At 42.9% G+C, this 26,444-nt stretch overlaps 1 protein-coding gene across 1 annotated transcript; it reads left to right on the forward strand.

The window, feature by feature from the left end:
- The first annotated feature begins 916 nt into the window (after window positions 1–916).
- Window positions 917–5,790, forward strand: LOC125546622. Its single transcript, XM_048710807.1, has 5 exons — window positions 917–980; window positions 2,333–2,856; window positions 3,819–3,943; window positions 4,973–5,096; window positions 5,323–5,790. Exons 1-5 carry the CDS (start codon window positions 917–919, stop codon window positions 5,362–5,364), a joined length of 879 nt encoding a protein of 292 aa, XP_048566764.1. The 3' UTR covers window positions 5,365–5,790.
- The last annotated feature ends 20,654 nt before the right edge of the window (window positions 5,791–26,444 follow it).

Genomic DNA, 26,444 nt, shown 5'->3' on the forward strand with positions numbered 1-26,444 from the left:
GCACCCCTTTCCCATTATTTTTTCCCAAATCTGTTGCCCGTTCCCCTCTCCCCTAATTAAGCGCCTACTCCTAATCCACTCACCATGGAGCTCACGATTCCACCGGGTCGCCCTGATCTATCACCCATCACCATGCTAGATCCGATCCATTCCATCGCCCCACTCCTCGACGCGGCCTCCGTTCCACCTCAGCAGCGCATCTTCCCTCAGCAGGCTGCCGTTTGGATCATTCGGCTACCGGAGTACCAGCAGGGCAGCAGGCAATAGCTGCCGCAGGTGCCGAGGTGGACGTGCTTGCGGCAGCTCGACCGCATCATGCCCGAGCGCACCTCGGCACCGAAGGCACTACGTGCGGCAGACTCCACCCAATATTGGCATGCGATCTCAATTTGCATGCCCTAGGTTCAGTTCTTGTACAAACCTGCAAACATTGCTCGCTGCTAGAGCGTGCTTTTTTATTCAAATCATGGTTTATCCCAGTTCAAGTTGATGTAGGGTCACAGACTTCCCACTTGTGTTGGATCATACTTATCACAAATTTTGGCGCCTACATCTTTACGCCAAGGATGCTAAATTTCGTTTTCAGGTTTCTATGCTTCCACTAGGTCTCGCATGTCTTGTGATTTCAAGATTTTTTCTATAGAGATTCGGTGCTTCATATATACTATCAAATATGTGTAGATGGATTGGCAATACAACCATGCTTTTTCAAGTTTGACGTCTTTTTTCCGTTGTAACCACTGCCCCTTCTGTTGTGTTGAATATGATGCTTCCGAATAACAATGATTCATATTTTTCAAACATGCGCTTCCTCGCTGCGTAGAATTTGTGGCATTTCAACCATGCTTCACTGTGTAGAGAAAGAGCGACGAATCTCACGCCGGAGGACGTCATGCTGCCCCGTCGACGACCGTCCATGGTACCCTTCACCAGCGGTGAAGAGCACTCCACGGCGAGCCCCTACTGCATGTTCCTCCTTGGTGTCCTCTTCGCTCCTCGTGGCTGTCGTTTCCACGCCACTGCCTACATGCCAACCCCTATGTTTTAATCATGGGGCATGCTAATGAGTGCTTCCATGGTCCAGCCGCGTGTCTCCTGTGCAGTGCCATGGCCATCAAGGTGGACCATGGTGGCATTGTGCCGAGACAAAGCTAACCCGTGACTATTCATTTATACAGAAGCAAATCCTGATATCACAGGAAGCAAATGCTATTTCTGTTGGAAGCATTGTTCGTTGGAACAAACAATCAACAATGTTTCTTTGATATCAATTTATATTCCCGTTCGGGGGCAATATAGATATGAGCAAATATTTGTAACTTTGGAAGCAGATTATTTTCTCTTTTTGGAATCAGTGTTGATGGAAGCAAAGTACATTTCTTTTCTATGTTGGAAACGAGCTTCAGATGTCTTGGAAGCAATCTCGTTGGACAAGGGAAACAAAATATTCTAGGCAGGAAGCAAAATGAAATTGCATCAAGTTCACCACAATCTCTACTCCTAATGAAGTAGTTGGTAGTCTCGCTTCCAGGTTTTTTTTCGTCCCACCTTCCATGGTTTTTTTGGTACCTCGTCCCACCTCACACTGAGCTGCCACGAACCGCAAAAACCGCGTACCGAAGCCCCCACCCGCTCTCACGCATTCCAGGGCCTAACCTCCGATCGCACCCAAGACAATTCAACGAAAAAAACCTACGAAAATTAACCAGCGAAAAAAAAACCTAATGGAGGAGTTGGTAGTCCGGTACGGTTTATTTTCAACACTTTCCTATTGACAAAAGATTACGGATCTAACTTTCCTACCTTAGCCAAATCAACGAATCTCTCTCATTAATGCAATTTGCTTTAGGAAACAAACAATAGATTCTTTTCTACCTTAGCGAAATCAACGGATCTCTCCCATTAATGTAATTTGTTTTAGCAAACAAATAATAGATTCTTTCCTATCTTAGCTAAATCAACAAATCTTTCTCTTTAATGCAATTTTCTTTAGGAAACAAATAATAGATTCTTTCCTACCTTAGCCAAATCAACGGATCTCTCCCATTAATGCAATTTGCTTTAACAAACAAATAATAGATTATTTCCTACCTTAGCCAAATCAACGGATCTCTCTCATTAATGCAATTTGCTTTAGGAAACAAATAATAGATTTTCAGGAAACAAATAATCTCTAATCTCTAATCTCTAATTCTCTAATAATAATAATTAATATAATAATATAATAATAATCTCTACTCCTAATGGAGCAGTTGGTAAATAATCTGCGTGGTTTATTTTCGCTGGGTTTTTTTCCGTCATCCTCCCCTCACCCTCACCCCATCCCACGCAGCCAAAAAAAACCCAAACCCCACACAAAAAACGCTTCTCTCGATCCCATCTCGATCTCATCGAAAGAAGAGCTTCGTTGCCCCTGCCGACGTACGGGAGAGCTTCCTTGCCGCCGCCGACGTACGATCTGCCGCGATCTCGTTCGATCTACCCGCTGCCGATGTACGAGATCGCCGACACCGAGATACGGGATCGCCGCCAACGTACGATTTGCCGTCTCTCGCTGCCGCCGTTGTACGATCTGCCGTCTCTCCCAGAGGAGGCGCCGCCGCGGACGTCCGGGATCACCGCTGCCTACGTCCGGGATCACCGCCGCCGACCTGCCAGAGGAGACGCCGCCTCCAATCTCCTAGAGGAGCCGCCGCCGCCGCCACTCTCCGACGGGAGACGCCGTCGCCGGTCTCTGACGGGAGACGCCGTCGCCGCCGCCGCCGACCTTTGAGGGGAGACGCCGCCGCCACCTGCGCTGAACCCCAGGGCAGGGTGCGACGATCGTCGCAAGGAGTACTTGCCGGCCGTACACAGGTATTCTAAACCTTACCATCCTATTCTCATCATTCACAAATGTGTTCAGATAGTTGTTGCTTGTGTCGTTCCTGTTACTAGAGGAGGGCTCCACTGTGGCCATTCGCCACCCTGCCTGCAAGCTCGACGCCACAGTTTGACAGGGCCAAGGTGGTAGTAGACGATGACGAATATGGCGCCCTGGCTGTCTCAGTTCATGAGATTCCCCTATGGTGGCTGAATTTGTAACACACCAGGCTGCTCCCCTCGTATTACAAATCAGAGCTAGCTTATATATTCATCCATAGATCATGGCTGACTCCAAAGGCAACACTCCTCCAGTCCTCCTGTGCGTGATGGCAAAGCTATGCTACATGATATTATCACGTTATCATATTGCTCACCAAGTCACTAGGCCAGCTTTTGCTGTACTTTTTCTTCATTTTGTTCAGATTTATTTCATGCCCCAATGTTCTGTTATGTGCAGCTATGAGATTTTATTTGAAGAACCATGGAAAGCAATTTGAGATGATGCATATAAAGCATATTCGATTTATTAAGTGTTTTCAAGTATTCAATTTATTAAGAGTTCACTCATAATTGCCGACCGTACACAGGTATTCTGAACCTTACCATCCGATTTTCAGAATAAGAGTTGTCTGTATAATTCACGGTGGTTAAAACAGCAGCATCTGTAGAATTCCCCTTTGTCCATGTTGTACCTACAATTTACTACTATATTTGTAGTGCTACTTCATTTGAATTTTGTAACCAAAAGAAATGCAGGCGAGCGATTCAGGGTTATTGTTCGAAGTGGCTATAATATGTAGGGGTTATTGTTCGAAGTGGCTATAATATGTGGCTGCAAACTTGCCGAGGCCAGCATAAGGAGTGATGGAGTTATCTTCTACTTTTATTTGTTCATGTTGTCTCAACAAACTGACTTGTGTTTATGGCGACTTTTTTATGTGTCCATGGATCAGAGAGGATGGATGATGCAGTGGCCACATCAAGCGCCCTGTGCTCGACCACAATGGAAGTGCAGTTTCTCAGAGCTAGCAGGAAGGAGGCTGGTGGCTTCCCGTTGTAGTAAGAGACAACACACCAGGTTCTATTTCTTTTTTTTGAAGATCATACTAGGTTATATGTGAACAAAATCTGAACTGTGATTTTTGATGTTTAAGATGTCTATAAGTGTACAAATAGAAAGGCGCCAATTAATTGATCATCAAATTCAGAATAGTATGTGTGCAGTAGCTTCTATCTCAATTTGGTTTTTATGTTGTTTGTGTTTGAATTAATTAGCACCCCATACCATCGTGTTTCTTCAGCGTGCAAGGTGATTAGCACTCAGCAAACTATTGGAAAGATGTTGCTACCTTGTTTTTTTTTCAAACTCGACATGCACATGCAAGAATAGGTATGGCTACATGCTTTCTATATCTATCAGGTTCATAAAGCATTTTGGAGAGGTGCATCTTGTTGGAGAGGTCTGGTATGCATATTTAATTGAAGAAAACAAAAGTTTTTGATATAATAAAGATTGATGAAAATTTGGACTTACTCTACCAGGGACAATTTTCTCTACCAGGGACAAATTTCATGATAAATTATACGAAGTTTGTATCTTGGGGACATCTTCATGCCGACTTACGTTAAATATTGGGATATGTCCCCTCATGTGCCAGTTTTGAGATTTTGTTAGAAGTACATGATGTATTCTTAGTTCCTGCATGTTTTTTCACCTTTGTAGATTTGAGTATAACTTAAAGTTCTAGATGCATATAAGCTTGTGAGTTAACTAAAGCTCACTTGATGGTTCTAACTAAATTCTGCAAAAATATGACCATCATGGGATGCCTGCACCAACAACTTTATAAACTGAACTACGTTTTGCTAGATGACTCAAATTTTAGAACGAGGGCACTATTTTTTGGCAATGCAGTTAGCAATAGAATCAAGTCAAGCTGAAAACAAGAGATCGATTGTTCGATATTGATTTTAATTCCTTTCTTGCAAAAGCACCTTATGAGTGAGGAGATTATTCAATATTGTATTTTATTCCTTTCTTTTACCCACTGTTCTATACTGCATGCTTGCACCTGATCAGGTTTCTAACTCAATTCATTTTTGTTAGATCCGTTGATGAAGAAAACAACACATTTCACGATATGATGATTGGTACTTCCAGTTTTGTTGTACTCTCTCATTTGCCTTTGTGGGAACGACACTGCTCTATTGCTTGCTTATTTAAGATCATGGTAATCATTTTTTTCTAGCCTATGTGTATTCTAATTTTCTTACTACTATAAATCCTCAACAACCTCTGCATCTGGGAATGCTGGCAGGAAAGGGTTATCTGATATGGTCATGAATGTTGATTTAACATGAATACTTGCATATATGCCACATGTCACGTGTCAGCATATTTGATCTAATATGATATTTGATTTAACTGTAAACGACTGTTTTTTCACACGATTGCAGCATATATGCCGCATGTCAGCCTCATGGGGATCAAGCAGATGAGGAGAAGGAAGCAGCAAGGAAGAAGGTAGAGGAGATGGACACCTGATCTGCAAGTTCCTGAATTTCAACGTTTAATTGCGTGTTGCTGTGTTAATATTGGGTGCAGCAATTTCACAACTCTGGGAAGAGCATCTGCTGGAGGGCGTCACCTGCGGCATCACCTGCGGCATCACCTGCATCGACCTCTCGCTGATTACCATCCCAAGGATGCGCGACCGACTGGCGAAGCAGGGCACCAGTGATAAGTTCACCGATTTGGTCGACTCACCGTTCCTTGACTCTGTCCACGCAATGCCGCTCGTTGTTGTTAGGTTGTTAATTCATCAGGCCCCTTATTGCGCTACATAGTTTGTTCATCTCGCATGCCTTCTTAGGAGAAATCATGTACTGAAGATAAGCTATTCTTTATTTACATTTTATTTATTTTGCTTTGGAAATCTTCTGACTACTTGCACGAATTTTAGTTCCTACTTGTACAGTTGCCTGCATTTTGTGTTTGAGAAACATCTGCTGATTAAGTGTAAAATAATACTTGCAAGTTCTGTTTGTTGACTGCGCCATGATAAGCTTTAGGCCTTTAGCTGTACAAAGCTGCTAAAGTAGGTGAGAACCACCTGCAGCTCAATCCTTTTTTTCTCAACATTGACAAGGTAAAGTAAATGCGGAGCCAAGATCGATTGTTGTAAGCCTTTTACTGACTATGAGCAAGGGTATCTAGAGAGGAGCACTGCAATATGACAATGCCCTTCGTTAGCTCTGATTTTCCCTTTTTGTAACACTAGCTTAGAGGGATTTCTGAAACGAGTAGAAGATTAATAACTTCTACGACATCAAAGATCTCTGAGCTTTTAGAGTATGCAGCTTATTGATTTACTTATCGATTTATTCACACTCTATCAGATTTGTCTTGAACGTGATACTTTATTTATTGTACTGAACAGTGGAAGCTAACTGTTTCTTTATACAGAACTAGCCTGCACCATTTCTGTATAAGTTCGCCTTGATACCAATTTGCATACTTGCGATACTAGGGCCTTTGGTCAGTTTGCAACTGGAATTCTAGACACATATACTGAGTTCATGATGGAAATATGCGAGTATTCTGAAGAGACAAGGAAACATTATATGTCAATGGTTCTTTATTTTCCTGTGCAGATAATGAAACTAGCAATTCTGTAATTCACGAGTTTGCGTGAATACGGAAACTTAAGGTAGTATGATAGCATAAGTGAAAATGTTCTTCATTTTATATCTTGGTTCGACCAAACTATATTATATCCTAACGTATGCATGATCAACATAATATTTTTACCTTCTGATTAGCACTACTCTAATAACAATTATGCCTACTATTTAACATTTTGGTGTATTGTTTGGTCTTAGGCATTTTAGTTAAATACATCCTTTTGTGATCAATAATGATTTTTTAGCATGCCATCTTCTTTTGCTGTAGTGGAGATGTGCGGTTACCTGTTAGAAAAGAAAATGGTGTTTCTAATATGTTATGCTTATTTTCTAGGTGCTTCCACCTTCCAAACTAAAAGGTCTGCAGCCTTAGATGAACAACTACAGCTTTATTTGCCCGAGGATGATTTGATTGTGCAAGTAAGCCTACATAATTTCCCTTGTGATTTATATTTATCGGCGAGGTCTCTGTGGCTTGCGAGAAATCATGTATTGACATAAATGAGAAGAACCTACAACAAGTAACTCCACTGAATTTGTGAGATATCTGTAGCCGGTACAACATACAACTTGATGGAGTTTGTTAGATCAACCGTAGAAGTTCTATATGTGTGTTCAGTGCAGATAACTAGATATTATTATAATATTCTCTCAAGTTTAAGCTTATCCAATTAGCAGAAGTCTCGAAAAAATTCAAGACATACGTAAGATGCACATGGACCACGAGTCTTTCAACATGGCAGGGCGCGTAGTGGCATGCGACAAGCAACATATGTTGAAAGAGACCATTGATCACTACTTGGACCTAATTTTTTCCGTAAGTTATTATTGTTACAATCATGTATCATTGTTTTCGCCATGTTTGCAAATATTTTTTTCCTCTGACGATTGTGTGCAAGTTTGCAGGGAATCCAAAGCGATGCATTAAGTGGGATATTTTTCTTTTAATTTATGCACTCATGAAATGGGAAAGAACTAAATCAACCAATTTGCAGGGTGAGTATTCATTGTTTCATAATTTTATATTCTAACATGTTAATACTCCAAGATGACGACTTATAATGCTCATATAGGATGGTTGCGAGCTAAGAAAGTGATTTTTGGTGCACCTTCTCGTCTGCTCCCGCGAGCGGCGAAGCGAACCCTAGCGCGCCTCCTCTAGCCTCCTCCTCCCTCTCTTGCCGGCGTCGGTGGCGGCGGGGCATCTTCCCCTTCCTCATGGTGGGCCGGCGCGGGACGGCGACTCGAAGCGGAGGCGCGCAGTTCTACAGGACGGTGCGGCGTTGCGGCGGCCGGGGCGGCACGATGGTGGCGTCCTGGGTTGGCGGCGCGGGCGGCTGCTCATCAGGGGCGTGGTGGGGCGTGCCTACGCGGGTGGCGGCTGTGGACGTCCTGGCCAGATCTAGATCGGGCGGGTGCTCTGGCCAGCAGCCAGCACGCGGCACGGGCTGAGGCGGCAAGGGCGCATGCATGCCTCTCACTTATATTATGCGACAGTTGTGGATGGGGGTAGGGGTTAGTCTGTTTAGTTATGTCTGAGCGGAATAATTTTCCTACTCAAGAAAACGTGGCAACTTATGTTTCATTAGAGATGGCTTTGTAGCATATTGCATGATCGAGTGATTCATATTTTTGTCATCAAGTCGTATAATTTGTTTGGTTAGGATAGAAAGGTAAATGCATTGGTTGGTTGCTTCAAGGGTTAATAACGGACACAGCGGACCGTGGCAATGGCTCTGGGGACATCGAATCTGTCTTCTTGGCTCGGGGGCATCATGGTTGGCGCACGCCTCCTCCCCCTTGATAAAGGCTGGAGGATCGACACAAACACGTGGAGAGGGGATCATGGTGGAGAGTGGGCGGTTGGCGGGGGACTCCTCGGCAGTCCGTGGGGAAGTACCGTGAAAAGGAGAGAGGACGCCATGGTGAAGGTGAGGTGGAGGTCATCCAGTTTTAAAAGGAGCGGGCTCCAGCGAGAAATGTCCTGCTACGGTGGGAAACGGAGCGGGAAGGGATGGGTCAGGTAGCAAAAAGAGAAGATGCGTCGTAGGGTGGGGTTTTTGTGTTGCTCCATTCATTTGTCGTTCGGGATAATTTCCCATATAAAGAAACAAAAGAGTCAAAGAAAGCATAGAAAATGTTTCCCGTCCGAACAACCACGTATTTCTTCATGTATAGTCTGGATTTGGGGCAGTCCGGACTGTCCAGACGGTTGGTTTTTGGAGAATCCGTTGGGGTGCTTATTTGATGTCCGAACACGTCCGGACGTATGAGGGATAAATGAGTTTCGGCATCCGAACACGTCCGGACGTATGAGGGATAAATGAGTTTCGGCCTTGGAGACAACGTTTATCATTTGTTTCCTTCATTTATATATATTATAGCCCGTAGCAACAGATAAATGAATTTCGGTCTTAGAGACAATCTTTATCATTGTTTTTTTATTTATATGTATTATAGCCCGTAGCAACGCACGGGCATTCTACTAGTTAAAAACAATTTTTCTCATATGGAGGCAAACTGCATGGCCCATATTAGATGTAGCGCTAAAACCCCAGTTAGAATAGCCGAAATTATTGGAAGGAATTATCAAGGATTGTTTCCTAAAAAATGGTGCTTCCATCTGTAAAACAAACTATGCTTCCGTCTATGGGAGCAAGGATATTTTCCTTTTTCATGGAAGCAGTATTTGCTGCTTTTGAAACAATGTATTATAGTAGGGGGCTGCTACGCGTCTCCCGGCGGATCTTTCTAAAAGATCTGCCGCCTCGCGAGCCGTTAGTTAAGATAATCGAGTGGCTGGATGCCTTTCTCTTCTTTGCAACAATGGTCTTGTTGCGGAAACTCTTGTAACAAAAATTGTGTTGTTGATTTTTTTTCCAGCATTGATCGTGTTGCGGGATTTTTTTTTTTTGCAACATAGGTCGTGTTGCAAAAAAAATTCCATCTTTACTTTTTTTTTGCAACAAAAGTATTGTTGCAGAAAAACTTTGCAACTGAGATGATGTTGCAGAATTATTTTTCTTTGTATTCATCTCTATATGATGTTATGGAAGAAACTTATGTAACATAACTGATGTTGCACAACTATTTTTTGCAGCAGAGTAGATGTTGCAAAACAAAAACACCACTATCGTTCGCTGCGAGCCCGTCGGAGGTAGGCCACGTGTTGATCAAAGGAGGCGGCGGACGCCCGCCCTAGTTCCGCCGGTTGAGCGATAGCCTTTTCCCTCTTTTTATTCTTTTAGAATGATCTGCCAAGTGGGTTCCGCCCGTTAGATGACCTAGCCAGACCTGGTTTTCTTACCGTCATCAGGCGTGCATACCTACCATCGCTTCACCCAATTGATTAAGTTGTAACCATTTTCCCAATTGGTCCCGCCCATCTGGAGTTGTTTGGTAGGTTGCATCATTTTTCACCTATTTGCATATGGACTAAGTTGGGCCTGAGTGAGTGAATGTAGGACAAAACTCATGTTCTGCACATAGTTTGACAGCCTGCATTGCATTATTGAATTGTTTCATCTTTCGTGTTTGGTTGGTGACAGTTGTGGATTATAGGTGTCACCGTGAAAAACATGGTGTTTGGTTGTGCACAACTTATGTTGTGGTCATCCTTTCTCACTAGTGATGATCTTACCACTGATAACCCACAAGTATAGGGGATCGCAACAGTTTTTGAGGATAGAGTATGTTGGGGAACGTAGTAATTTTAAAAAAAAAATCCTACGCACACGCAAGATCATGGTGATGCATAGCAACGAGAGGGGAGAGTGTTGTCCACGTACCCTCGTAGACCGAAAGCGAAAGCGTTATCACAACGCGGTTGATGTAGACGTACGTCTTTACGATCCGACCGATCAAGTACCTAACGCACGGCACCTCCGAGTTCAGCACACGTTCAGCCCGATGACGTCCCTCGAACTCCGATCCAGTCGAGTGTTGAGGGAGAGTTTCATCAGCATGACGGCGTGGTGACGATGTTGATGTTCTACCGACGCAGGGCTTCGCCTAAGCATCGCTACAGTATTATCGAGGTGGACTATGGCGGAGGGGGGCACCGCACACGGCTAAAAGATCAAACAGATCAATTGTTGTGTCTTTGGGGTGCCCCCTGCCCCCGTATATAAAGGAGCAAGGGGGGGGGGTGCGGCCGGCCTAGAAAAGGGCGCGCCAGGAGGAGTCCTACTTCTACCGGGAGTAGGATCCCCCCCTTTTCCTCGTTGGACTAGGAGAGAGAGGGAAAGAGGTGGAGGAGAAGAAGGAAGGGGGGGCGCCGCCCCCCTCTCCTTGTCCTATTCGGACTAGGGGGGAGGGGGCGCGGCCCTTGCCCTGGCCGCCTCCTCTCTCTTCCACCAAGGCCCACTAAGGCCCATTAAGTCCCCGGGGGGGGGGGGGTTCCGGTAACCTCTCGGTACTCCGGTAAAATCCCGATTTCACCCGGAACACTTCCGATATCCAAACATAGGCTTCCAATATATCAATCTTCATGTCCTTGATCACATCCGGGACTCCAAACAAACTTCGGTACATCAAAACATATAAACTCATAATATAATTGTCATCGAAACGTTAAGCGTGCGGACCCTACGGGTTCAAGAACTATGTAGACATGACCGAGACACGTATCCGGTCAATAACCAATAGCGGAACCTGGATGCTCATATTGGCTCCCACATATTCTACGAAGATCTTTATCGGTCAGACCGCATAACAACATACGTTGTTCCCTTTGTCATCGGTATGTTACTTGCCCGAGATTCGATCGTCGGTATCTCAATACCTAGTTCAATCTCGTTACCGGAAAGTCTCTTTACTCGTTCCGTAACACATATTTCCGCAACTAACTCATTAGTTGTAGTGCTTGCAAGGATTAAGTGATGTGCATTACCGAGAGGGCCCAGAGATACCTCTCCGACAATCGGAGTGACAAATCCTAATCTCAAAATACGCCAACCCAACAAGTACCTTCGGAGATACCTGTAGAGCACCTTTATAATCACCCAGTTACGTTGTGAAGTTTGGTAGCACACAAAGTGTTCCTCTGGTAAACGGGAGTTGCATAATCTCATAGTCATAGGAACATGTATAAGTCATGAAGAAAGCAATAGCAATATACTAAACGATCGTGTGCTAAGCTAACGGAATGGGTCATGTCAATCACATCATTCTCCTAATGATGTGATCCCGTTAATCACATGACAACTCATGTCTATGGTTAGGAAACATAATCATCTTTGATCAACGAGCTAGTTTAGTAGAGGCATACTAGTGACACTCTGTTTGTCTATGTATTCACACATGTATTATGTTTCCGGTTAATACAATTCTAGCATGAATAATAAACATTTATCATGATATAAGGAAATAAATAATAACTTTATTATTGCCTCTAGGGCATATTTCCTTCAGAGTATTCAACCCAAATTTACTGATTCGACACAAGGGGAGCCAAAGAATATTCTCAAGTATTAGCAGCTGAGTTGTCAATTCAACCACACCTGGATAACTTAATATCTGCAGAAAAGTATTTAGTAGCAAAGTAATATGGAAGTAACGGTAACAGTAGCAATGTAATATTTTTGGGTTTTGTAGTGATTGTAACAGTAGCAACGGAAAAGTAAATAAGCGAAGAACAATATGTGAAAAGCTCGTAGGCATTGGATCGGTGATGGAGAATTATGCCGGATGCGGTTCATCGTGTAATAGTCATAACATAAGGTGACACAGAATTAGCTCCAATTCATCAATGTAATGTAGGCATGTATTCCGAATATAGTCATACGTGCTTATGGAAAAGAACTTGCATGACATCTTTTGTCCTACCCTCCCGTGGCAGCGGGGTCCTAATGGAAACTAAGGGATATTAAGGCCTCTTTTAATAGAGTACCGGACCAAAGCATTAACACATAGTGAATACATGAACTCCTCAAACTACGGTCATCACCGGGAGTGGTCCCGATTATAGTCACTTCGGGGTTGCCGGATCATAACACATAGTAGGTGACTATAACTTGCAAGATAAGATCAAGAACTCACATATATTCATGAAAACATAATAGGTTCAGATCTGAAATCATGGCACTCGGACCCTAGTGACAAGCATTAAGCATAGCAAAGTCATAGCAACATCAATCTAAGAACATAGTGGATACTAGGGATCAAACCTAACAAAACTAACTCGATTACATGATAAATCTCATCCAACCCATCACCGTCCAGCAAGCCTACGATGGAATTACTCACGCACGGCGGTGAGCATCATGAAATTGGTGATGGAGGATGGTTGATGATGACGATGGCGACGGATTCCCCTCCCCGGAGCCCCGAACGGACTCCAGATCAGCCCTCCCGAGAGAGTTTAGGGCTTGGCGGCGGCTCCATATCGTAAAACGTGATGAATCTTTCTCTCTGATTTTTTTCTCCCCGAACACGATTATATGGAGTTGGAGTTGAGGTCAGTGGAGCTCCAGGGGGGCCACGAGGCAGGGGGCGCGCCCAGGGGGGCAGGCGCGCTCCCCACCCTCGTGGCAAAGGTGTGGGCCCCCTAGCCTTGATTCTTTTGCCAGTATTTTTATTATTTCCAAAAATAATCTCCGTGGAGTTTCAGGTCATTCCGAGAACTTTTGTTTCTGCACATAAATAACACCATGGCAATTCTGCTGAAAACAGCGTCAGTCCGGGTTAGTTCCATTCAGATCATGCAAGTTAGAGTCCAAAACAAGGGCAAAAGTGTTTGGAAAAGTAGATACGACGGAGACGTATCAACTCCCCCAAGCTTAAACCTTTGCTTGTCCTCAAGCAATTCGGTTGATAAACTGAAAGTGATAAAGAAAAACATTTACAAACTCTGTTTGCTCTTGTTGTTGTAAACATGTAAAGCCAGCATTCAAGTTTTCAGCAAAGATTATGATCTAACCATATTCACAATAACTCTTAGGTCCCATGTTTACTCATATCAATGGCATAATCAACTAGCGAGCAATAATAATAAATCTCAGATGACAACACTTTCTCAAAACAATCATAATATGATATAACAAGATGGTATCTCACTAGCCCTTTCTGAGACCGCAAAACGTAAATGCAGATCACCTTTAAAGATCAAGGACTGACTAAACATTGTAATTCATGGTAAAAGAGATCCAGTCATAGTCATACCCAATATAAATTAATAGTAATGGATGCAAATGACAGCGGTGCTCTCCAGCTGGTGCTTTTTAATAAGAGGGTGATGACTCAACATAAAAGTAAATAGATAGCCCCTTCGCAGAGGGAAGCAGGGATTTGTAGAGGTGCATAATATTTTGAGTGGCATACTTTCATTGTCAACATAACAACCAAGAGATGGAGGTATCTTCCATGCTACACACATTATAGGCGGTTCCCAAACAGAATGGTAAAGTTTATACTCACCCTCCACCAACAAGCATCAATCCATGGCTTGCTCGAAACAACGAGTGCCTCCAACTAACAACAGTCCCGGGGGAGTTTTCTTTGCAATTATTTTGATTTGATTTGCATAAAGCATGGGACTGGGCATCCCGGTGACCAGCCATTTTCTCGTGAGTGAGGAGCGGAGTCCACTCCTCTTGAGAATAACCCGCCTTGCATGGAAGATATGGACAACCCTAGTTGATACATGAGCTATTCGAGCATACAAAACAGAATTTCATTTGAAGGTTTAGAGTTTGGCACATACAAATTTACTTGGAACGGTAGGTAGATAGCGCATATATAGGAAGGTATGGTGGACTCATATGGAATAACTTTGGGGTTTAAGGGATTGGATGCACAAGTAGTATTCCCGCTTAGTACAAGTGAAGGGTAGCAAAAGACTGTGAAGCGACCAACTAAAGAGCGACAACAGTCATGAAAATGCATTAAAATTAATAAACATTGAGTGCAAGCATGAGTAGGACATAATCCACCATGAACATAAATATCGTGAAGGCTATGTTGATTTGTTTCAACTACATGTGTGAACATGTGCCAAGTCAAGCCACTTGAATCATTCAAAGGAGGATACCACCCCATCATACCGCATCATAACCATTTTAATAGCATGTTGGCACACAAGGTAAACCATTATAAGCTCCTAGCTAATTAAGCATGGCATAAGCAACTATAATCTCTAATTGTCATTGCAAACATGTTTATTCATAATAGGCTGAATCAGGAACGATGAACTAATCATATTTACAAAAACAAGAGAGGTCGAGTTCATACTAGCTTCTCCCATATCAATCAGTACATCATATATCGTCATTATTGCCTTTCACTTGCACGACCGAACGATGTGAATAATAATAATAGTGCACGTGCATTGGACTAAGCTGGAATCTGCGAGCATTCAATAAACAGGATAACACAAGGCAATATGGGCTCTTGGTTAAATCAACAATAATGCATATAAGAGCCACTTCAACATTTTCATCATGGTCTTCTCCTATTGACCCCCAAAGAAAAGAAAAGAAACAAAACTATTTACAAAAAAAAGCTCCCAACAAGCAAAAGAAGAACGGGAAATCTTTTTGGGTTTTCTTTTTAATTACTACTACTACAGCAAGAAAGTAAACTAGCTGATAGTTACAACTAATTTTTTGGTTTTTCTTAAAGTTTTTCAAACACACAAGAAGAAAGCAAGACAAAGGAAAATAAACTAGCATGGATATTACAATGAAAGAGTATGAGCACCGGCATCTAGCAATGAATGTGTAAACATAAATGTAATGTCGGTGGGAAATACGTACTCCCCCAAGCTTAGGCTTTTGGCCTAAGTTGGTTTATTGCCACGGATGGCCTGGCGGATATCCAAAGTTACAACCGGGGTCGTACTGAGAAGAAGAAGCCTATGATTGCCACTGGTTGGCAATCATCTCCGGATCCCACCGGTAATTAGACTGTCGTGGAGGATCAAATTATGGTTCCGGCTCTGGCTCTGTAGCTGATGTAGGGTTCCGGTAGGCGTGAATGGCCGCCAGCGGAACGAGATACTGACATGCAGATAAATCAAACAAGGAAGGAGGAGGCAAGGTAATTGTCTCAGTGTGATGTTTATCAAAGAACAATTTGTATTTAAGCGCCCTTTCCCTATTCTTAACAATAAAATCATGCGCTACCATGCTCTTATAATCTAAATAAACAGTAGGCAACAACTTTTCTTCTTTTTCATAGTGGCTAATAGGTATGTTATAGTATGCAGCAAGGCGTGAAGCATAGACACCTCCAAAGATGGGGCCCTTTGTACGGTTCAGACTTAACCATTTGGAAATAATAGCGCCCATACTAACAGAGTCATCACGGAATAAAGCATGGAACAAACTAATAATATCAGGGACACTAAGGTTTCCACAGTATCCGCGACCAATTAAGCAACGACTAGCAAATATTGCAAAGTAGCGTAAAACAGGAAAATGTATGCTAGTGATTCTTGCATCAGAAACCTTCCTAGTTTCCCCTACAGTAATAGTATCAATAAACCCGTCCACATCTCTACGATGTGGTTCCTCTAAGCTACCCTCGAAAGGTATTTTGCAAACCCTGCAAAATTCATATAGTGACATCTTCTTAACCACATCATATAAATGAAACTCTACTGAAGGAGGTGATTCCTTAGGATAATAGTAGAAGTTTTGCACAAAATTATTGGTGAGTAAGAGATACTGTTCGCGTTGGTCACGAAGGAAGTCGGTGAGGCCTGCATTCTCAGCCAATTCATAAAAATCATCATAAATCCCGGCTGCTCTCAAGAAAGTATCGGAAGGCCATTCACACGGCCGAACCTCCGCGGTGCAAGGCAGATTATATTTGGGCCTCTCTGTTTCTTCACTTTGCTTTTCTTTCGAGCTTCCGCTCGATGAGCCCCGCAAAAATCTCTTCATCGTTTTCTGAAAATTTCTAAAAAATTTAGTAATTTCAAATAAAAGTGAACCAAGCTCAACAAAATTGATAGCAACTACTCCTACAAGTTCCTAGAGCCTATATCGTGCATTAGAACTACTTGGAACCATATAAATTTGACATGCAAGCTCAAGAACATGGTCACCTAGGCAGCACAAATTTGCAAAGAATAAAGCACTAGAACAAAAACTAATTGGACCAATGGAGGATTCACATACCAAGGAACAATCCCCCAAAGCAGTTTTGTGAGAGGTGCTTTGAGCAAGGAGATCGAAAATCGTAGCAAAGTAAGCTAAAACTCGTGCTTGAGCTGGTTGGTGATTTTTTTTGGGAGGAAGAAGAAGTGTGTGGGTGCAGGAATAAGTGGAGGGGAGCCATCATGGGCCCACGAGGCAGGGGACGCATCCTGGACCTTCGTGGCCAGGTGCTTTCTCCCCCTGTTGTGTTCTCAGTGCCAGATATTCTCATATATTTCAGAAAAAACCATATTAAATTGGCAGGGCATTTGGAGAACTTTTATTTTTGGGGTATTTTTATATTGTACGGATAATCCAGAAAACTGGTAAAAAAATACTATTTTTACTTTATTTCAACTAAATAACAGAAAGTAGAAGAAGGGTACAGAAGGTTGTAATTTCTAACTTCATCCATCTCATGCTCATCAAAAGGAGACATGCTCATGCTCATCAACTAAATAACAAACTCATTCCGAATAACATGGAACCGAAGAAATTTCGAATAACACTATGTTACCTCAACGGGGATATGCACATCCCCAATAATAAGAATATCATATTTCTTCTTGAAAGTAGGAAGAGGATATTCAAAACCTCCAATAATAATCGATGGAATTTTTCCAATAGAATTGATACTTTGGACTTGAGGTTGTTTCCTCGGAAAGTGTACCGTATGCTCATTACCATTAACATGAAAAGTGACATTGCCTTTGTTGCAATCAATAATAGCCCCTGTAGTATTCAAAAAATGTCTTACAAGAATAATAGACATACTATCGTCCTCGGTAATATCAAGAATAACAAAGTCTGTTAAAATAGTAACGTTCGCAACCACAACAGGCACACCCTCAAGAATAATGAAGTCTGTTAAAATAATAACAATGTTTGTTAAAATAGTAACGTTTGAGCATATCAGTTAAACACATACGCAAGAAGATAGGTCTAATCATTCCAGCAAAGCGCTCAAAATCCTCATCATCCTTTTTCTTGGATGGTTTGGGAGGAAAATGCATGGGTTTCTGAACCCATGGTTCTCTTTCTTTACCGTGTTTCCTAGCAACAAAGTCTCTCTTATCATAACGTTGATTCTTTGATTGTGGGTTATCAAGATCAACTGCAGGTTCAATTTCTACATCATTATCATTGCTAGGTTGAGCATCAACATGAACATCATCATTAACATTATCACTAGGTTCATGTTCATCACCAGATTGTGTTTCAGCATCAGAAATAGAAATATCATTGGGATTCTCAGGTGTTTCAGCAATAGGTTCACTAGAAGCATGCAAAGTCCTATCATTTTTCTTTTTCTTCTTTTTAGAAGGCTAGGTGCATCTATATTATTTCTCTGAGAATCTTGCTCAATTCTCTTAGGATGGCCTTCAGGATACAAAGGTTCCTGAGTCATTTTACCAGTTCTAGTAGCCACTCTAACAGCATAATCATTATTCTTACTATTCAGTTCATTGAGCAAATCATTTTGAGCTTTAAGTACTTGTTCTACTCGAGTGGTAACCATAGAAGCATGTTTACTAATGAGTTTAAGTTCACCTTTAACTCTAGACATGTAATCACCCAAGTGTTAAATAATATAAGCATTTGGTTTTAATTGTCTACCAAAATAAGCATTAAAATCTTCTTGCTTAACCATAAAGTTATCAAACTCATCCATACATTGGCTAGCAAACTTAGTAGGAGGGATTTCAGCTTTATCATATCTATACAGAGAATTTACCTTTACTACCTGTGTCGGGTTATCGAGACCATGAGTTTCTTCAATAGGTGATGAATTAAGATCATATATTTCTTCAACAAGCGGTAAATTAAGACCATGTATTTCTTCAATAGGAGGTAAATTCTTAACATCTTCAGCTTTTATACGTTTTTCTTTCATAGATTTCTTTGGCTCTTGCATATCTTCATGACCGAGAAATAGAACACCTCTTTTCTTCGGAGTTGGCTTAGGAGTTGGTTTAGGAATTGGCTCAGGAAGTGTGCAATTATTTTCATTAGTCAACATATTATTCAACAAAATTTCAGCTTCATCTGGTGTTCTTTCCCTGAAAACAGAACCAGCACAACTATCCAGGTGGTCTCTGGAAGCATCGGTTAATCCATTATAAAAGATATCAAGTATTTCATTTTTCTTAAGAGGATGATCAGGCAAAGCATTAAGTAATTGGAGAAGCCTCCCCAAGCTTGTGGGAGACTCCCTTCTTCAATTTGCACAAAATTGTATATATCCCTTAAAGCAGCTTGTTTCTCATGAGCAGAGAAATATTTAGCAGAGAAGTAATAAATCATATCTTGGGGACTACGCACACAACCATATCTTAGCATCACCCTTTAATGAGAACGGAAATATTTTAAGGATATAAAAGTAGCGGGTTCTCTCATCATTAGTGAACAGGGTGGCTATATCATTTAATTTAGTAAGATGTGCCACAACAGTTTCAGATTCATAGCCATAAAAAGGATCGGATTCAACCAAAGTAATTATATCGGGATCAATGGAGAATTCATAATCCTTATCAGTAACAAAGATAGGTGAAGTAGCATAAGCAGGATCATATTTCATTCTAGCATTCAGAGTTTTTTGTTTCAGCTTAGCTAATAATTTCTTAAGATCACTTCTATCATTGCAAGCAAGAAAGTCTCTAGCAGTTTATTCATCCATAACATAGCCCTCAGGCACAACAGGTAATTCATATTTATTAGGAGAGTCTTCATCATCACTTTCTTCAATATTATAAGTTTCAATAATTTCATTCTCTCTAGCCTTAGCAAGTTGTTCATCAAGAAATTCACCAAGTGGCATAGTAGTATCAAGCATAGAAGTAGTTTCATCATAAGTATCATGCATAGCAGAAGTGGCATCATCAATAACATGCGACATATCAGAATTAATAGCAGAAGTAGGTTTAGGTGTCGCAAGCTTACTCAAAACAGAAGGTGAATCAAGTGCAGAGCTAGATGGCAGTTCCTTACCTCCCCTCGTAGTTGAGGGATAAATTTTTGTTTTCGCGTCTTTCAAGTTCTTCATAGTGACCAGCAGATATAAATCCCAAGTGACTCAAAGAATAGAGCTATGCTCCCTGGCAACGGCGCCAGAAAATAGTCTTGATAACCCACAAGTATAGGGGATCGCAACAGTTTTCGAGGGTAGAGTATTCAACCCAAATTTATTGATTCGACACAAGGGGAGCCAAAGAATAGTCTCAAGTATTAGCAGCTGAGTTGTCAATTCAACCACACCTGGATAACTTAATATCTGCAGCAAAGTATTTAGTAGCAAAGTAATATGTAAGTAACGGTAACGGTAGCAAAGTAATATTTTTGGGTTTTGTAGTGATTGTAACAGTAGCAACGGAAAAGTAAATAAGCGAAGAACAATATGTGTAAAGCTCGTAGGCATTGGATCGGTGATGGAGAATTATGCAGGATGCGGTTCATCATGTAACAGTCATAACATAGGGTGACACGGAACTAGCTCCAATTCATCAATGTAATGTAGGCATGTATTCCGAATATAGTCATACGTGCTTATGGAAAAGAACTTGCATGACATCTTTTGTCCTACCCTCCTGTGGCAGCGGGGTCCTAATGGAAACTAAGGGATATTAAGGCCTCCTTTTAATAGAGTACCGGACCAAAGCATTAACACATAGTGAATACATGAACTCCTCAAACTACGGTCATCACCGGGAGTGGTCCCGATTGTTGTCACTTCGGGGTTGCCGGATCATAACACATAGTAGGTGACTATAGACTTGCAAGATAGGATCAAGAACTCACATATATTCATGAAAACATAATAGGTTCAGATCCGAAATCATGGCACTCGGGCCCTAGTGACAAGCATTAAACATTGCAAAGTCATAGCAACATCAATCTAAGAACATAGTGGATACTAGGGATCAAACCCTAACAAAACTAACTCGATTACATGATAAATCTCATCCAACCCATCACCGTCCAGCAAGCCTACGATGGAATTACTCACGCACGGCGGTGAGCATCATGAAATTGGTGATGGAGGATGGTTGATGATGAAATTGTCATATGCCTCCACACCCATCATCATCAGTCTGACATCCTCCTTATCTGGCACAAACTCATCACAGCCCCACTTTAGGATCCAGTTATGGAGAATACAACATGCAAGAACAAGCCTTATCATCTGCGGGAAAATGGTGGAATGGCTTCTAATCCAGGATCTTAAATATGTTATTCGGATCTCCAAATGTCCTATCAACCGTAACTCTAGGCTTGAGTGCTTGAGACTGGAAAATCCCCGTGCAATCCTAGGATAGTTCCTAGAAGAGAACTTGTTCAGATGGTACCTAGTTTTCCTGGAGGGTGAAAGAACACCAGAGCGACATACATCGGGTCAAGCCATGTTGTCAGCAAGAATGTTAGTATCATGGGTTGATCCTTCCCAGCCAACTAACACATATGTGAACTCCATATCGAAGTCAACAGAAACAAGCACATTCTGGCTTGTGTAGTGCTTTCTACCCCTATATGATGCAGCCTCTGACAATAGGAATCTAGAAGTCACATGAGTATCATCTATTGCCGATACAATCATGTGATGGCACAAAAATATATAGTTACGACTGTATGACAACAATAAAAGCATGTTATGGCATGAACTACGAGTAGTGCTCGCATTGAAATAGGGATACCATCTTGGACTCATGCGAATCTTGTCAGGAGTCTGCCCAATTTGTGTCGTGGTCATTTCTCCTTTGAACTCCCAAATAGCATACAAGACTTGATTGAAATACCTAATGGTGTCCATGGATCTCCTAAACGAGTTGTAAATCACTCTAAGCATCTGATTATGACTTACATCATGAAGGAACATGGAAACTTTCTCTTCCACGGAGTTGTTGGTGCTATCTTTGTAGTAGCCCATTGTACCTAAACATCTCCACAAGCTTTGGAAAAGGTGCTCTTAGCATTCCAATCATGTTCACAGCCTTTACGTCACTACAGTTGTAGATGTAGTTCAGATTCGTCATCCTCTCCCTATCTCAGATTAATAGTGGACCATAATGGATGACCCACTTATCACTCCTAGGAACAGCTCTTTGTTGACCAACATGACCCAGGCCCAAATCATACTATGAGTGTTTTTGCCTGAACTACCAGCTTCATCTGTTCGTCCATAACTACCTAATCGCAACCTTGATTGTGCGGTAAGTAATGGAGAAATTGATCCTACACTGTACCCAATGACCTAATACAGGGGTGGGGTAGGTAGTATGTTGCTTACCCCCTTTGGAGCCGACAACCCACCCAAGGCGGAGACGCGGAGGACAAGACAAAGTCAAAGATGGAGGCGAGAAGCGGGTCCTAGTATCGGAGACTGAAGTCGTTGCCACCAACCGTGGCAAGAACTAGGGCTGGGTTTGTCCTAGCATTAGATGTGAGTGAGTAAATTGGGGCGATGCTAGATTTTACGCCACCCCCTCACGGACAGATATCCGTCTCATGCCATCTCCGCTTCCATTTCGCCTGCACCGCTGCATACTCCATGCCCCCTTTGCGCTCGAGTCAAAATGGGGTTGCTTTTATGGTTCGTGAGCGTGCGAGCCAAGCCCATGTGTATGCTACCAAACACATTTTAACAGCTCCCTACTGTCCAAACCACTCCACAAATTCGTTCATACGAACTGACAGTGTCCGGCCTAGGCGTCTCTCACCACGTCGATTCTGGGCTTAGCGGGCTGAGTTGAGGACTCGTTGGTCAGTTCTGTCCTAGGCCACAATTGGCGACCTATGACGCGCTATATGGAGACTCCGGAAGACTTGATGTACAAGCCAAAGATACCGGAGTTATGGAGGACTCTACCTCCACCGACGTAACCGACTAGAATATGTAACCCTAGGACCCCCCCCCCACGGTGTGTTACATAAGCCGGGGCCGGGCTCATCAATGGACACATTACAATCCCTTGGTGTTCACTTGTAGTTTGTACACACCCCAATCGTAATATATACGAGCATTAGTAGGGTATTATCTTCACCGTGAGAGCCCAAACCTGGGTAAAACCTTCTATCATGTTACCATCCATCCCAATCGCCTAGCAAGGATAGCCTACCGAGGGATCGGCCGGATTTAGCTTCGACATACGGACTGTGTGTGATGCAACGAGCAGCAGGGGAATCTTGTAGAGGCAATCGTTGGAGCCGAAGGAGGCGGCCAGCCAGTACGAAAACCTCTTCCACTTCCATGTATGATCTAGTGCTATGTTTTTATTTAGATAAGATTGGCATTATTTTGGGGCATTTTGTGTCATATGCCATCCATCATGCTTCTTTCGGTCTCCAATCCACTTTTGTTTGTTTGCTAGCATCTTCTGCATGTGTATTCTAGCCATAGCTCACTTGGATGGTTGCCCAAAATACGGTATGCGCGGCATGTAAATATGGCAAAACCACATCCCATCAACGCTTCTCATGTCGTGGAGGCCCAAGGGACAGCCAGGAAGTCTATGAGGAAACCATGTTGGTCAGTGGCGAAGCTAGTCAAGATCTTCTAGAGGGCGAATTACAAAATATAGATGTTTGGGGGCTTGGGGTACTATATTTTTTAATCTCGGGACCTTAAAAAATATATATTTTACAATATTTATTTTTTTCTTGGGATCAATATCAGCAATGCAGTTCATCCAACGATACACCAAATTCCAACTATAGAACTATGACACAATCAAACCTGAATGAACAAAATGTTGAACGACCAAGGTTGCACAATCAGCCATGGCTCCGCCATGATGCTGGTGGTGCAGATTGGGTTTTATCTTTTTTGGGGGCTAAATGGATGAGGAAGAGATAGGCTCTAAACAACGTGGAAATCATATAAGCGTTCCTACTCTCTAGAGAGAGAGAGTTGTGCCTAATCTTCAAGGTGTTTAGGTTTTATCTCAACAAGAAATACCCTGGGAGCCAAAGAAAAGCATGTTGTGAGTGTGTCACGGCAAGGCCGTTTGCCGTGTGGTCCGCAAAACACGTACTCGGCTTTTACCTATATATACGACAAGAGTATTTCACCCTTGCGACGGCATATGGGGGGAGTAATCCGAGCACCGTTCTTTGCCGTGTGTCTTATCATGAACACTCGCCTTGGGTTGATATAGGCTGAGTGACCAATAAAATACACTCGGCGTACCAAAAAACACAAGGCAAAATGTGTTTTTCTTTTAGTGAAAGGTAGCTAATTCCGCCAAGACCAACGTACGAAGCAACCTTAGCAGTCGGCTGGATCAATCTTGTGTTCGCTAGCACATGCACACGTATATACAGCTACAAGTCGCCGGCTTGTATGATCAATACGAGCTAGCTTCACCTGCGTTGATCGATCTATCTCTTGCCGAAATGGACACGCACACGACGCCGTATTGGATGGCAACAGGGCTTTTATTGCTTGAGCCCTGCTTCGGTACACAACCCCCCCCCTCGCTTAACGTATAAAGGCATTTTGGGCATACAATGCTTAACGTATCCCGCATCGTATGCGGCGTGTCCATACAGGTAGAGCCGAGGGCACGGCTCGAGCCGATACGGCCGGCTCGCATCTACCCCCTCCTGTCACGCGAAAAAAAACCACGACCTGCATTGATCACGCGGCCCATTCCAACGTCGCCCCGCCCCGCCGATCGCTGCCTTTCCCCGCCGATCTAGCCGTGATCACATTGCCAATTCCAACGTCTCCCCGTCCGGCCGATCGCCGCCTTTCCCCGCCGATCGCCGACCATTCTCCCCGTCTTCACCCGGGATCTGGCCGCCGCGGACGTTGTTGGAGTCGCCCGCCGTACGTGATCTGGCCTCCGTGCAGGTCATCGCGGTGACGTCGCCTACATGGACACCGTCACCGCCCACAACTTCATGATCAACCTCTCCGGGAACGTCCTCGCCGTCCGCAGCCAGGCTAGGCCGGCCGAAGTGCACGTACCTGCCGTGTAAGCCGTCTAGTTTGTTAAAAAAATTGTACCTGTAAATAATTATCTGCAATCACTTGTTAGATATGAAGTACTCATCGGTATGACTGTAGTACATTTAATTTGATTTAAAATTGATAGATCAATTTTTATTTATAATGTTGCAGTGTTGGTAGTGAGGGCATTCAATGGATAAAGAAACTGGATTTACGGATCTGTTTTTGGATACAAGTGAGTGGGATGGTAGCGATAGTGTTGATCGTACGAATGGTAATGAAAGTAAAAATGATGATGATAGCAGCGACAATGAATCCTGGTCGTCGTACGATAATTTACCTGAGGAGGATTTTTAAAAGAAGGAGGAGGGTGCTTGTAGTGAAAACGTAAGTGACGTGTACATTCATTTCGTCGGATGAAGATCGATATGGGTACTTACATGTGCATATGATTTTTTTTATGTGCAGGAGGATATTGACGTCTAGAATGAGGAAAATCATGGTGTTGAATCTTTCGCGGATAACATAAGCCAGGTTCGGTCCAAAATTTAAGATGTCATACAATAATAAAAACTTGTTAATGACAACTTACACTTGCTTATGTGGAATATTGTAGGCTAACTCTGATGGTTGGAGTGGTGATGATGGCTATGAGCATGAGGATGGAGCTAATATGGACATTGAGGAGGCTGAAATCCAGCAACGTGTGCTGGAGACACAGTTGAAGGTTATGAGTATGACATTTGCATCACAATGGGAGGCTTACATGTTCTATAATAGCTATGCCAAAGACCGTGGATTCAGTATCAGAAAAGATAAGGTGAAACGAGGAAAAGGACTTTCAAACACTATTTGGTATAGGCGATACGTTTGCTCGAGGGCAGGAAAACATCTCAGTAAATTTTTAAACCCGGAGGGCCGTACCCGCAGGTTAAGACCTGAGACTCGTTGCGAGTGTGGCGCACATTTAGTCGTGAAGTTGGACAAAGGACGTGGAGTTTGGTTCGTGGCAGCTTTTATGGATGATCACAACTATTTGTTGGCTAGAGCAGATGAGGTGGTATTTCTGCGGTCACATCGAGTGATGGGAGATCACCAGATAGCTGAGATCTTGGCGATGGAAGGAGCTGGGATCATAAAGCATATCATCATCGACAACTTCATTAGCAGGTATGGCTCGTATGATAAGTGTGGGTTTCTGAGACGAGACGTCTACAACCTATGTTGCCGAGAAAAAATGAAGTTGATTGCGAAGGGTGATGCTAACACTGCAATCGGGATTATGAGGAGCAAAAAGGAGAAGGATCCAGACTTTTTCTTTGAGTACGTGCTCGATAAGGAGGGCCGTTTGAAGAGCATGTTCTGGTGCGATGCACAGTCGCGGCGGGACTATTAGTTGTATGGAGATGTGACTGTGTTTGACAGCACGTATAAGATGAACAGATATGGTATGCCGTTCATCCCCTTTGTTGGTGTAAATAATCACCATTGCACCATAGTTTTTGGTTTTGCCATTGTGTCCGACGAGACTGAAGCGACGTACGTGTGGCTGCTCCAGACATTCCTGAAGGCCAATTGTCAGAAGAAGCCAAGGTCAATCATCACAGATGGAGGCGCTGCAATGATACGAGCTATTCGGTTGGTTTTGGTTGATGTGTTGCACCGTCTCTGCTCATGGCACGTGGAAAAAAAATATGCAGAAGCACCTTAGTTACAAATCACTAAATGAGTTCAGGGCACTCTTGTACTACTCCACCTCTCCAGCCAACTTTGAGGCGAGATGGCACGCTTTTGTCCATAAATTGAAGACC

This window comes from Triticum urartu, chromosome 3 (genome assembly GCF_003073215.2).
Source record: "Triticum urartu cultivar G1812 chromosome 3, Tu2.1, whole genome shotgun sequence".
In the NCBI taxonomy this organism is placed as follows: Eukaryota; Viridiplantae; Streptophyta; class Magnoliopsida; order Poales; family Poaceae; genus Triticum; species Triticum urartu.

What these genes read in the sequence shown, in the direction of transcription:
- LOC125546622 (XM_048710807.1), top strand. Translation starts at nt 917, where the DNA reads ATGGTACCCTTCACCAGCGGTGAAGAGCACTCCACGGCGAGCCCCTAC. An exon ending in CTACTGCATGTTCCTCCTTG is followed by an intron (nt 981 to 2,332) that starts GTGTCCTCTTCG and finishes CATCCCACGCAG; the next exon opens with CCAAAAAAAACCCAAACCCC. An exon ending in TACTTGCCGGCCGTACACAG is followed by an intron (nt 2,857 to 3,818) that starts GTATTCTAAACC and finishes TCCATGGATCAG; the next exon opens with AGAGGATGGATGATGCAGTG.